Source organism: Coenobita brevimanus, chromosome 21, assembly GCF_032717465.1.
Source record: "Coenobita brevimanus isolate Jiangsu-jjx chromosome 21, ASM3271746v2, whole genome shotgun sequence".
NCBI classification, from domain to species: domain Eukaryota; kingdom Metazoa; phylum Arthropoda; class Malacostraca; order Decapoda; family Coenobitidae; genus Coenobita; species Coenobita brevimanus.
The window spans coordinates 25,780,650-25,795,556 of NC_136974.1; the positions used below are offsets into that span (position 1 = coordinate 25,780,650).

The 14,907-nt window shown below is 43.2% G+C and overlaps 1 protein-coding gene across 1 annotated transcript in view; it reads right to left on the minus strand.

Annotated features, from left to right (window-relative positions):
• Positions 1 to 14,907, minus strand: part of Ube4B (Ubiquitination factor E4B) — a 645,009-nt gene that overhangs the window by 169,996 nt on the left and 460,106 nt on the right. The window contains exon 21 of the mRNA XM_080266571.1: positions 1,073 to 1,182. Coding sequence (XP_080122697.1) covers positions 1,073 to 1,182 — 110 coding nt within the window. The remainder of the gene's footprint in view (positions 1 to 1,072; positions 1,183 to 14,907) is intronic.

Below are 14,907 nucleotides of genomic sequence, written 5' to 3' on the forward strand. Positions count from 1 at the left end.
CTGTTTAACGAGCATGTAAAATCCCTCAAATCCCAACCTACGAGAACTGATACGAGGGTTGCGCTGCAGCTGTCCACCATGTTTACCTAGCGCACTAGGTAAACACGGCGGACAGCTAAGAAACGAGTCGCATGCTAGCTCTGTGAGCCTCTTCCTGCCTTATCTTCGTAAACAGTCTTCCAGCCAAGCTTGCCCAGTTAAGGTCGGTAATGCTGTTTTTATATTTCAGGTGTATTACCCTCTTGTATTAATCCCTTACTCCAGCTTAAAATGATCAGAAACTCAGTTTTGGTGGTTTGGGGGGAGGTTGCTAGGAGGCTTTGGTCCCTAACCCTACTTTTCCCATAAGTTCTTCCCTTCGTTCAGCGAGAATTCGGCTAACAAGAAAAATCCTTGCTCCCAATTAGCTCGTAAGTTTGGGACCCACCTGTATAAACGAAACAAAATGAAACAAACATTCCTTACTTACAATAAGGACTGCCTGTACAGACGTATCTATCCTTCGAATCTAAAGAGAATGTCACCTTTGTCTTATTACAGGTGGGTATATATTCAGGACACAGACGGATATGTCAATCTGTGTTATAAAGAGTGACTCGAAATTTAGGGCAAACAATATCGGGGAGATATAATTATGTTCTACCGGGTGGGTTGAAAGTCACTACACAAATGGAACCTACAAATGGAGTACCCTACATTACTCAAGTGTTAGCAAGGATACAATTAAAGAGACATTTCACAAAAAGTGTCCCTACAAAAAGAAGTTAGTTAAATCATTAAAAAATAATGATAATAAAGCAAGCATCATGATAAAAAGTAGTTTGTAAAAATAGGCTGGCAATTGCAGGAAAAATAAATTCACAGAATGTAACAATGAAATTGATGAACTATAATAGGTCTGAGAGATGGATCTGTGCTGCCATGTCTGATGGCAGCAAGAAACAATGATGCATATGGAGTCAGGACTGAGGTATTCAAGAAGTGGCACTACCACCTGTCAAGTTAATGCACATGAGATACTGATGGGTGATGTGACCTATACTTGTCTGTTAGTATAAGTAAAATAAATGACCTGCATTGCCGCTCATCTGTTGCCAACTGCCGTTGCCGACTCTGCTGCTGTTCCCGTGACTGCTGTGCCCACGTTCCTCGCTCCATCTCCTCCTGTACCTCATGGATCCTCTGCAAGATATCATACACAATGATAAATATTTGCATACCTTCTTACACTACACTATTCCCTTGTTACTGACAGGATATTTTTCAATGGTTTCTACTATACATTTTTTTTTCCCCCCAGCCAAATAGTATTTATTATTGTATTTCCATGGCAGGCACTGGTAGTGTCTTCTTGCCAACCAACCAGTCATCTCCTTTCAGTTCTATCCATTTCTATTACAAATCTCATCCTCATTTTTCATCCATCTATCCATCATCCAATCCTTCATTGCCTCATGAGGAACATAGGAGCCCGGGGCTAGGCAGTTGGTCCCAACATATGAGAGTGACCAGCCTCACTCATCCCCGAGTGGCATTACATGAGCAATCAACCCCAACCACCCCTTGGATATAAACCCTTCACCGGCTCAATCCGACTGGAGTGCAATAATTACCCACTAAACCACCAGGCGCCAGAATTTGGTTATATGGTTACCACCCAGCGTAGTAAATGGTTTCCTGGTGTACAAGAAACCATTTGGCTTGTCACTCAGTGTACAGTCACCCACAGGCAGAAGGAAGTGGAAAGAATGAAGGAAAGAAAGACAGAAGAGGGAGAGTAAAGTCACCTGCAGGCAGAAGGACAAGGAAAGAATGAAGGAAAGAAAGATAGAAGAGGATGGAAGGAAAGAAGTATGGAGGAGAGGAAGGGGCAGACAACTGACAGCAGCACTACATCGAGTGAGTGGATGGTAAGCACCCCCATCTACCACAAATTATTAAGTAAATAAAAATACTCTTAGTGTCTGTGGCTCCTCGTGGAAATTAATAAAATTTTTATAAAAATATGCATACAGGCAAAGCCAGCCTGTCTCCTTTGTTATGGACACAGTCAGTCTTCTGCTTTTGGCTTTACTATTTCCATCTAACTTATGCACCTCACTCTCGTTTTTAATAAATAACAAAATATTCCCAGTGCCCATAGCTCCTTTGGAAAATAATAAAATCCTTAGGAAATATGCACACTGGTGATGCCAACCAGCCTCCTTTCTGTTACCTAGCTATGCACAGCTAGTCACCTGCTTTCAGCTCTACTCATTTACAACTACACATCTCTCACTTTTAATAAATTTAAAAAAATATATATTCTTAGTGCCTGTAGTTCATTCTGTGAAAAATAATAAAATGTTTCCATAAATATGTAAGCTGGTGATGCTAGCCACTCTCATTTGTGTTATGTAGTTACATAGCTAGTCATCTGCTTCAGTCTCTACTCAATTCCATAAATGCATCATACTCTCTATCTATCTATCAATTGCCAGATGCCTTAATCCTGTAAGCGGTGGCCACAAACAAATCGCTTCCGTGTCGCCCTGTCCCCCGCCATTTCACTGCCCTGCCCTCACCTTTAATAAATAACAATAATCTATGTGCCTCTAGCTGAACAAGCATTCAATGTGGATAAGACAGGCATATAGTGGAATGGTATACATAAAAGTAATGCAGTTTTAATAATAAAAAATCATACCTACATAACATATGAGTGGTTGTGTAAGAATTATATAGCATAATGATGACATAAAGGCATTCCTCAGAAAATCAGATTTTATAGGATTTGCATATCACCAGCATCCTAGGAACATAGCCCCCATCGATATCGAGGGAGACTGGTATTTTTCATATACACCCCCCACCACTATGCAACAGGGATAAGTTCCATAAAAAGTGGTTGAATGATGAATCTGGTCGAATAACAAACCTATTTTTCCCATAAGATTATTACGAAACAGGAGGGTTAGGTTCTTGACCACCTTCGTCATTCAAAAAATATTCAGTGAAGTTGGAAGAAATACCAATGAAGGCATAACCCAGTTTAATGATGCAACTGGTTAAGTAAAAACCCATCGCTTGGCTGGGTATTGTATCTTGGGGCAGATTTAACATGTAAAGTACGGTATAGGGATGGGTTTAAGAGCCGTGGGTTTCCCCCCAACCAAGTCCTAACCCACCCAAATGAGTCTAAAAACAAGTTTCTAGCTAACCTAAACCCCAATAGCTTTAAAATAAGCTAAACTAAGCCTAAAAGCAGTTTATAACTCACCTAAACCCAAAACTTAAATCTGAAAATCATAAAAAATGTCTGGAAAAAATCATACTTAGCAAGCGGTACCCCATAACGACAAGGTTCACCCCACCTGACTAAAACACATTAATTTATGCCTAAAAACAGCTTATATATCAACCTAATCACAAAATTTAAGTATAAAATATCATCAAAATCAGTAAAAAAAAAAAAAAAAAAAAAAAAAAAAAAACGTTATACTGGGGTTTAGCCATCGTTCGGCGGGGAAGGGTGGTATTTCTACCTCCATCGCTATGCCGGGGTATCACATCTAGGGGTATCGTATCTTGGGGTCTGCCTGTATTTATAATTATACACCTTTTTTATTTAAATAGAAGGAATGTTTTTGGTCTATTTTATATCTAACAAAATAATGAGGAGAACAACACGGTACAGTCGTGGTCATAAATAATAACCTATCTTCCAGTACCCTGTGCCTCAGGCTGGCTCCTTTATGCGTGGCAAGTCAGTGGAGTAAAAGAAGCTGAGAGAGGGAGGCCAGAGACAGAAGGGAAGGTGGGTGGGGGGAACAAGCGATGGTGCAGAGATAGTGTCATGAAATGTGAAGTGGTGGTCAAATTATTTGTCTATTTTCTTTCATTCGGGACATGATATCAGAGTTAATATTTGGTAAACAGTGCTGCATAACACCTTGTATAGCAGTGTCAGATAACAAGCTTCAGCTAGGTGGTGATATAAAGGACTGGCTCGTGAGAGAAATATACTGATGCGTTGTGGTGTTGATGTGGATGTGATAGGAACCGTTATGAGGAACACACTGAGGTGGTTTGGCCATGTGGAGAGGATGAAGGGTGAAAGAGTGACAAAGAGAGTGTATGTGAGTGAGGTGGAGGGGGAAAGAGGGAGGGGGAGGCCGAGGATGAGATGGAGGGATGGGGTGGAGAGGTATATGAGAGAGGGGGGTGTGAGTTGGGAGCAGGGGAGTGAAATGGCGGGGGACGGGGCAACTTGGAGGTGATTTGTTTGTGGCCACCCCAAACGGGATTAAGGCGTCTGGCAATAGATAGAGATAGATAGACAGATCAAACATTAGTGCAGAGCCAGAAGCTTCCAGCACAACACACTATTGCCTTGTCCATGTAACTAGCTATTTTCTGTCAGAGGAAAATATCATTCCAAGGTGATGAGGGAATGTTATACGGCCATTCAAAACCATATTGGCAAGGAGTCCAAGCAACAGAGTATGAGAGAAATCGTTATTATATCCATCCATGCGCACATACTTCTGATTTACTTAACATTTGTGGATAATTATTTTAAACAGTCTTTCCACAGAAACATGCCATAAAATACTTGTTATAAGTTGAACCGGTATACGATAATTCGCTACAACGATAACAAAAAAGTTACACCCCAAAATCCAATTTACGATGAATTTCCCACTACAGTATAATGATATTGCCATCAGAAAATTTTGTATGAAAGTGCCAGAAGGAGATTGTCGTTCGTCTCAGGCATGATGGCATCCCCGAAGTGCGAAGCATTGTTTTTGTTCAGCTGTGCAGTCCCGCCACCCCTTCAAAGCCCTGTCTTTTTCACTTGTTCACGTTTGCCCCCCTGCAATCGTCACCTCTCAGACAAGTATCGTACTAAAGTATACATCATTATGTAAGTGTGATTATTGTGTTGTTGCAACAATTTACTGTATGTCAGTAACGCTGCCTGTATTGGTGTGATAGTGTTTGTTTTGGTCTTGGAGACAACTTGGACTGACACAGGATGTGATTAAGGTGGGTAGTCATTTTTGTTTGACTGATTGCTTGACTGTGTGCGTGTGTAAAGTGGGGAAAAACAGGGAAAAGTGGGGTGAAAAAGGGGACTTTGGGCGAACACCCAGAACCAAAATTGCATTTTTCCCATAGGTTCAGTTGTTTGTATGGCGTGGCTTTCTATGGCACGGGCTCGGTCCAGAACCAATTAGCCGCGCCTAAGGCGACTTGACTGTATATCTATCTATCTATCTATCTACCTACCTACCTACCTATCTATCTATCTATCTATCTATCTACCTACCTACCCACCTACCTACCTATCTATCTATCTATATATATACATACATATATATATATATATATATATATATATATATATATACAGAGAGAGAGAGAGAGAGAGAGAGAGAGAGAGAGAGAGAGAGAGAGAGAGAGAGAGAGAGAGCCTCCGTGGTACAGTGGTAAAGTGTGCGTTTTTGTACACTGAAGAACGAGGGTTCGCGCCCCGCCAGGGTAATAAACTTTGGGAGCGTTCTTCTGGCCACGTACTTCATTGGCGGACATCAGGGGTACTGTGGTTGAACCAGTGTCGCATACTATAAAGTATGCTTGCACCCAGTTGGCGTTGGCTTGCGTGGGCCGATTACACTTGGTTCACAGACTACACACACATCCAAAGCCACTCCAACACTACGATACACTTACAAGCACTTCTCATCCTACATACAGTCTCAACCAGACAGCTAAGCCACTTGGTTGAGATACTGAACATTGGCTGTATCGTCCCCACATCGGCTGGGATGGGCCGGTCCTGCAGTGGACACTCAAACAGCTGATGAGATGAGATGAGATCTATCTATCTATTGCCAGACGCCCCAATCCCGTTCGGGGTGGCCACAAACAAATCGCCCCCACGTCACCCTGTCCCCAGCCATTTTACTGCCCCACTCCCAACTCACACCCCCCTCTCCCATACACCTCTCCACCCCATCCCTCCATCTCATCCTCGGCCTCCCCCTCCCACTTCCCCCCTCCACCTCACTCACATACACTCTCTTCGTCAGTCTTTCACCCTCCATCCTCTCCACATAGCCAAACCACCTCAGTGTGTTCCTCCTAACGCTTCCTATCACATCCACATCCACACCACAACGCTCCTTTATATCCTCATTTGTCAGCCTGTCTCTCCATGTGACTCCACAGGCTCCTCTTAAATAACTCATTTCCACTGCTCTCACTCTTGACTTGTGTCCTTCCAGCAATGTCCAAGCTTCACTTCCATACATTAGAGTTGGTATCACAATACTGTCATGTAGTAACTTTTTCACTTCCATGCTCACTTCCCTGCTTCTTATCACTGCTTTCAAGGAACCAGCAACCTTTCTTCCCTGCTGTACCCTTTCAAGCACTTCACCCTCCAAACCTCAATCCTTACTCATCACACTACCTAAGTACTTAAACGTACTCACATTTTCCAATTCCTCACTATCCAACCTTGCTGTACATTCACTGACTTCACTTCTCGCAAAGACCATCACCTTACTCTTCCCTACATTCACCTTTAGATTCCGTTTCTTACACACTCTCCCAAACTGATCCACCAACCCTTTCAGCTCTCCTTCGTCTTCACTCAACAACACAGTATCATCTACAAACAACAGTACAGGGAGTTTCCAAACACTACCCTCTCTCACCAGGGCCACTCCAACATCCACTACCCTACCTTGTACCTCTTTTATTACCCCATCCATGTACAGATTGAACAACCATGGAGACATGACATCCCTGTTTCAACCCAACCTTCAAAGAGAAAAATTCACTCAGTTCACCATCCACACGCACTGCAGCCTTAGTACCATCATACATACTCTTCACAGCATTCAACAACTTCCCATCTACTCCATATATTCTTAATACTTTCCACAATCCTTGTCTATCCACCCTCATATGCTTTCTCCAAATCCATGAAAGCCGCATACAACTTCTTTCCTTTCTCTAGAAACTTTTCCACTAAAGATCTAAGAATGAATATCTGATCTACACAACCTCTTCCCTTCCTAAAGCCTCCCTGATCTTCTCCAACTAATTCCTCTGTTCTTTCTCTAACTCTGTCAATAAGTATCCTACCATACACTTTTCCTGTTATACTAAGAAGACAGATGCCCCTATGATTACCACACACTTCTTTTACCCCTTTTCCTTTGTACAAGGGAATAATTATACCTGACTTCCAATCCTCCAGGACTCTACCTTCCTCCCAGGCCAATCTGCACATTTTCCACATCCATTCTACTACTATTTCTCCCCCATACTTCAGCATTTCACCACACACTCCATCAATTCCTGGGGCTTTCCCCAATTTAACTTTCTTCGTTGCTTCCACAACTTCAATCCTACTGATTTTCCACAACTTCAATCCTACTGATTTCTTCCTGTCTTCTCACCTCCCTCCTTCTCCCAGCCATTCCCCAGCCACTTATACTCGCAATACTTCCATCCTCTATGTTCAACAATTCCTTAACGTGTTCTCTCCATATGCTCACTTTTTCTCCCTTCTCCACTAGTAATCTACTATTTTTATCTTTCACTCCTCTGCTAACTTCACTTCCACCCTGTCTTACTCTTTTCACCTCTTTCCAGAACATTTTCTTACAATCCCTCCAATTTACACTCAAGTTCCATCCAAATCCTCATCCGCTCTCTTCTTACTCTCTCTTACTAATCTTTTCTCCTTTCTCTTTCTTTCTACATATAACTCTCTCTTCCACCTCTCAACTTCTTCCATGCCCCTATTTCTCATCCATTCATTGTATGCTTTCTTCTTTTGTGCTACAGCCTGTCTCACCACTTCATTCCACCACGCTGTTCCTTGGAAACTCCTTTGTCTTCTCTTCATCCCACACACCACATCACATGCTGCACATATTTCTTTTGTAAATATCCTGCACACACCTTCCACGTCCCCCATCTGCTCCAATTCATATTTGCCCAATCGTTCCTCCACTTCTCTCTTATACTCTGCCTTTTTCTCATCCTCTTGTAACCTTTCCACTCTCCTTACAAATACTCCTTCTTCCCGTCCTTCCCTTCTTCTATTTCTCCATCCTAATTGGACCCTGATTCTGGCCACCACCAAGTAGTGGTCAGAAAGTCTACTCCCCCAACCTCTATAAGCTCTTGCATCCATTACACATTTTCGCATCCTTTCATCCACCCACACATAATTAATCATTGCCTCCCTTTCATTCAGTTCACCACCCACCCTTCTCATCACTCGCCATGTATACCTGTGGATCATTTTGTGCCTGAAGAGGGTATTGGGTATCACCAACCCCCTCCCAGCACAAATGTCCACTAACGCACTGCCATTCTCATCTATCTCGGCAGGCACACCCCACTCACCAACTATTCCATCCACCTTCAAATTCCCTACTTTACCATTCATATCACTGATCAAAAACACTCTCTCATTCCTTCCAAACTTTTCCAAGCACACTTCCACATTTGTCTAGAACTCTTCTCTCATTCTGCTTGCACGATCTTGCATTGGCGCATACACACACACAATCGCCCACATTTGTATTCCAACTTTCAATCTTACCCACACAATCCTTGACCCAACTGATTCATACTCTCTTATGCTCTTCTTCCATCTTTTACTCACAACTATACATATATGAGATGAGATATTATATACACTCAACCCTCGGCTATCACTCCCAATTGGTCCCGCTATGGCTGCGCTATAGCCGAAACTGTGATAGCCGAATTGAAGAACTTATGGTAATAATTCTAATTGGTGCCATGACCTCAATATTTACCCCTAAGATACCTTTTTTGAACCACATATTAATATATAATAGTCTAAAAATGGGCATGTTTTATGATGTGATCACGATTCTTATAAATACCCCTCACAGTTGATTCATTGTTATGTTTCTTCCCCACACTTTGCTTGGTCTCACCATTCTCTATAAGTTTCACATTTCCAGTTTATCTGGATAACTTAGGTTCTTCCTCTTCTTTATTTCCCTGCCAGGTGCCACAGCATTACACTGGGTGATGATAGGGGGACAGGGAGGGGGTACATTGGCCATGGTCATATAAAAAAAAAGGTTATTGTTCTCGCTATCACTGTTCACGGTCTGAGGGCGCGCACTTGAATGGTTTGGCGGACAGGAGACTCGGTCAGGCAGCCAATCACCGCTCGGCTGGCGCTGACATCACACGACCAATCACGGAGTGAAGCTTTTGTTGGCTGGGTGGAGCACTGGAGCCTGGCCTTTTTGAAATTTTTGAACATTTGCGGTGCGCGATAGCAGGCATTTAGTGCATGATAAAGGTATTTGCATAGCTTTTTATATAGGCGTGATAGCGAGATATGCTACAGCGGAACCTGTGATAGCTGAGGGTTGAGTGTGTGTGTGTGTATATATGTATATGTATATATATATATATATATATATATATATATATATATATATATATATATATATATATATATATATATATATATATATATATATATATATATATATATATATATATATATATATATATATATATATATATATATATATATATATATATATATATATATATATATATATATATATATATATATATATATATATATATATATATATACATATATATATACTGTATATATACATATATATACACAGTAAACCCCCGCTATAATGTGGTTCAGATATTGCCGGTTCACTTTATCGTGGGATTTTCATTGGAACCTAAGTATTTTTACATTGCGGAAACCCTGCCACATCGCTGTTTCCGCAAAGCCTACTACGGCTATTTTTAGGGTACAGTACATATTTTACATCTTTATTTTCAGTACTGTATTCTGAAATGGATATGTTTATGGTATTTTACATCTTTATTTATTCTAAAATATTAATAGCTGTATTAAAATAATAATTAAAAATCGGCTAATATATTTCATAAAATACAACTGAAATCGTGGCGTGGGGTGAGGAAATACCCAGACTCATTGGTAGGTGGCACACAATTGGCTGGAGCCTTACCAGTAGCCAATCCAAACACGCTTTACATTTTTACTTGTCGCTGATTGGCTGCTGCCGACGCGCCCTCCTCAAAGAAAGGAGCAGGACCGCACCACACCACCATACCGCACCTCCCAGTTTACCTGACAAGCACAGGCGTAGGTGGAGACATTTCAGCAGTCTGGTGCACAAACTCTCACTGCCATATGCTACATTCTGCCTTCTTTATTGTCCAAACAGTTGACTCATTCACCCCAAACATACGGTTCTGAGCCAGTTCACAGGCATAGGTGGAGACACTTCAGCACAGTCCGGTGCACTAGCCCACACTGACTCCCGTTAAGTCCCGTATGTTACGTTCTGTCTTCTTTATTGTAAGAACAGTTGACTCACCCCAAACACACGGTTCAGAGACAATTCACCATCGAGTCAATTCACCATCAAAACATGGATGATTCCCTGTCATTCTATAAATATATTTATTATTGATTAATTAATACTTTAATAACTAATTTTCAGGGGGATTTTATAACTCATATAAGTAAAAAACTAGTGTACTGTACTTGCTGAATAAACTGGTATGTAAATAAATGACGGGGAATTGTCCTGACGGAGAATTGTCGCCGACATTCCTCCCTTAAGTTTGTCCAACACTTTAACTTTCTCTGTCAGCAACATCACTTTATTAGTCTGTTTTGGTGTGTTACCACATGCATCACTAGCACTACGCTTAGGCCCCATGTTGACAGACAAGGCAAGCAATCACTGGAAGGCAGAAAAATAAGCCACAAATAATGATTTGCGAATCACGCATGGTTCGACCATCGGATTCAAACTAACTGTGTGGTGCGCGGTAGACCGACCTCCCACACTTACGTTTCGCTCACCGCCCGCAGAAATGTCATCATAGGCACCCTCTCAAGAGCTGCACAACTAATATACACCTTGTACTGAACTTCATGATCATCATCATCTTCAATTCGTCTCATTCATCATCAGTGAGTACCCGTACTGGTTTTTCTTATTAATAGACAATAAATAGCCATTTTAGGGGTAGCATCGATACATCGCGGATTTTTGCTTATCACGGGTGCCTTTGGAACATAACCCGCGTTAAAGTGAGGGTTTACTGTACAGTAACCCTTCCAATATCCGGATCAATAGAGCCATCTGTAGGTTCGGATATTGGTTTCGTCCGGATATTGGGCCCCAGCTTATGGACTTGTACTTATGGACCCTAACTCAGAGAAACACCTATACAACTCCCTCCGGACATGCATAGCACCTATTTAACACCCAAATCACACCAATAAGGCACATAAATGACTGAAATAAATGCAAAAGAAACATAAAATGTGGGTTTAGAAGTATGTTCATACATTAATAAACATTCTGGTACTTATGGACTCTAACCGAACCTAACCTAACCGAACCTAAACGAACTCTGAAAAACACATTCCTACTGCACATGCATGAGGTAAGTATAGTATGGAAAGAAGTACAGTATGACACTTTCTGGTAAGTATAGTATGGAAAAAAATACAATATGAAACATTCTGGTAAATATAGTATGGAAAATAGTACAACATGAAACATTCTGGCTACTTACAGCAAGTCCCTGGCCACCTCGATGAATAACCGCCTCCTCTCGGACTCTGACAGTAAGAACGATTTCCTGAAGCACTTGCACTACACTCTTCCTGAAGTCTTGCACTGAACTTAGTCACTAACACACAGAAGTCCGTTCTTTTCACAGTGTTCACTTTAGTCCAAATAATGTTCCAGTTTAATCTAAGTGTTGCACATTAACTTTTCCCCAGTTTTTTTAATTTTCCAAAGCCAAAACAAAGAAGGTTAGTTACGTTAAATTTCTTTTCTACTTAGACTTTTCTCCCAACTTGAAAACCTTAACACAACACACCGTTTTTTCACTGCACAACACTCAAAATTCCCGTGTGGTCTAGTGGAGAAGTTCTTGCTGTTTATTCACTGTCAGAGCCCGAGAGTATCACTGGCAGGCGTCCAAGGGGTGCATCGGTGGGTCGTGGTGATGGCGTACCGACTACAGAAGACTCTGAAGACAGCCGCAAACTCATGTCGAGCGGTGACTCCACTGTAGCTGATGTGCTGGGCTGTGGCTTGGAGCATGAGGGCGTCTTGGGGAGGCAACAGAGTGGAACCAGGGCTTGGCACAGCAGGGGTCACGGGCCTGAAAAAACTGTCAATCGTTGACTGACGCAAGGACCGACGATTCTGGCGATTGATGATGCGCTGCCGGAAAGCACGCACTTCCTTCACGAGTCCCAAGGGCCCCATCTCCCTGTCGCAGTCCGGGTGTTCCAGGTAGTCTAGGACGAACTCTAGATGTTCCCGGAGTGCGCTCAGCTTGGGGATGGCTGGAGTAGTGTCCTGCTGAGCGGAGTCTGCATCATCATCGCCTTCGTCGTCGGAATCTTCAAGTTCGGGACTGACACCAGCAACCGAAGACGCGATCTCGATATCAGACAATGTCTGATACCCAGGATCGCCCTCGTCGTCGTCCAACCACTCACGAACATCGTCCACATCAACATCGTCGCCGTGCGTACGTAGCCGTGCATGGAAGTCATCCACGTCAAACCCTAGGAAGTCGTACTCCACATCTGTTCCGAGAAGCAGACGAGACCAACCATTTTCAAGAGTTTTCACAGGGACTTCCTTCCATGCACTAGCCCAGTTGTACAGCGCAGACTTGATGTTGTAGCGGCGAAGGTTTTCCAAAGTCCGCTTGCCTCGAGTGTCACGTCCTTCCCTGCGCTCGTCCTCGTCCTCGAGAACAACCATCACCTCGTCCAGGAACTTCCGACGGTACAGGCGCTTTGTTGCCACGATCACTCCTTGGTCCATTGGTTGAATGAGAGCAGTCGTATTAGGTGGCAGAAACATGCACCTAATACGGCCATTTTCAGCAACCAAGTCCTTGTCGCACGGGTGGGCAGGTGCATTGTCGAGGAGAAGGAGAGCCTTTACCTGGTCGCGAGGAATTCCCAGTGTCTTCGTCTGGTAATGTATGACCTCCTTGACGAAGTGATGGTGAAACCAGTCTTTGAAAATCACAGCTGTGAACCATGCTTTCAAAGAATGGTACCATACAACAGGAAGGACATCCATCACCCCACGAAGGCACCGAGGCTGCTTTGCACGGCCAACAATAACAGGCTTAAGCCGGTGCATGCTGTTAGCATTGGCACAACACAAAGCAAGTATCCGTTCCTTAGAAAGCTTGCGGCCAGGTACACGCTTCTCCGTCTAATCGCTAGAACGTTTGTTGGCACCGAGCGATAGAATAGGCCAGTTTCGTCTGCGTTATAGACTTGACCGAGAGTGAGGCCCTCCCTGTCGATCAAGCCTTTCACCTTGTGCCGAAACTCGTCCACTCCATCCTCGTTAGCGTCCAATGCTTCGCCATGTGCTTTACGGTTAGTAAGGCCATGTCGTAACTTGAACGCGAAGAGCCAACCCTCAGATGCCTTGAAGTCAAGGGCGTCGTGAAGCCTTGCAAACTTCTCAGCAGCAGCCTTCAGCTCCGTTCCACGTACCATCACACCAGCTGCACGTTGCTGTCGATACCAAATCAACGTGGAGCGGTCGATCTCTGCATACTTGGGGGTAAACATAACCTTCCTCTCCACGTTGCGTTTGCTTCTCGACGAGAAGTCAGCCGTGTACTGCATGAGCTTGTCTCGGGAACGCTTGATATCGAACAAAGTCGACCGGGCCAGGTTGAACTCGCGGAGAATGCGTGAGGAAGACCAACCCGCATCAACCTTCTACAATATCTCCCGTTTCTTCTCCAGAGTCAACACCACTCTCTTCCTTTTCTCAGGAGGCGGGGCCATCATCACACACACTAAGAGTAGGGCAGAGAGCAGCAGGAGGCCTTGCAGCAAGTACGGCACCACCACAAAAGCGAGCACGTGGGCAGCCATGGCGAACAGTGTAGGTCTTGTCGCGGTGAGAAACAGGCGGGAAGTGGGGAGGATGCAGCGGCGCTCTATCGGATGTCGGAGGAATGACGAACCAAAACAATGCTCTCACACGGCGCGCGCGGCAAGTTCAAATTACGGACGGCAAAAAATCGATTTTTTTTCCAATTTTTTTGGATTTCCGGACCATTTTGGGAATGTTTGATCCCAGGACGATAAGGTCCGGGTAGTGGGGATGTTCGGTTATTGGGCGTCCGGATATTAGAGTGATTACTGTATATGTAATCCCCGTACTATCCGGACGCCCACTTTCCGGACATCCCCACTTACCGGACGTTGTGGGCCTGGACCTTCGGAACCCAAAAATGGCCATAAAAAGAAAAAAATCTCCCCCAAATCCGAATTTGTCCCCACCCGTAATTTGAAACTGCTGTGCGGCACTGAACAGCTGTTACACCACAAACCCTCCCCCCTTCCTTCCTCCCCCCTCCCCTGTCAGGGTTGCCATGTGGTATTTTTCATTACCAAATGTGGGCCAATTTGGTCACGAAAAATTCGTTTGGTAATGAATCACAGTAATGCATTACCAAACGGATTTTTCACATGTATGAGGATACACAAGATGGAGATGGTGGATTGTTTGCTCTCTCTGATTAATCTGCTAACGTACATAGCATGAAAATAACCAACATGCTGTTAATTATACAAAGAGTGATTACATGTATTTCCACTTGTATATATAATTAGTGAAGAATAAATGCTAGCATTACGAATTTGGTAATGAAAAGTTAAATTTGGTAATGAAAACTGAGGAGTTTGGTAATGTGGCTGTTTCCCCCTCACACACCAACACCGAAACAGTTATTCCCTAACTTCGATCACGAGTGGTAGCATGTTGTAATGGG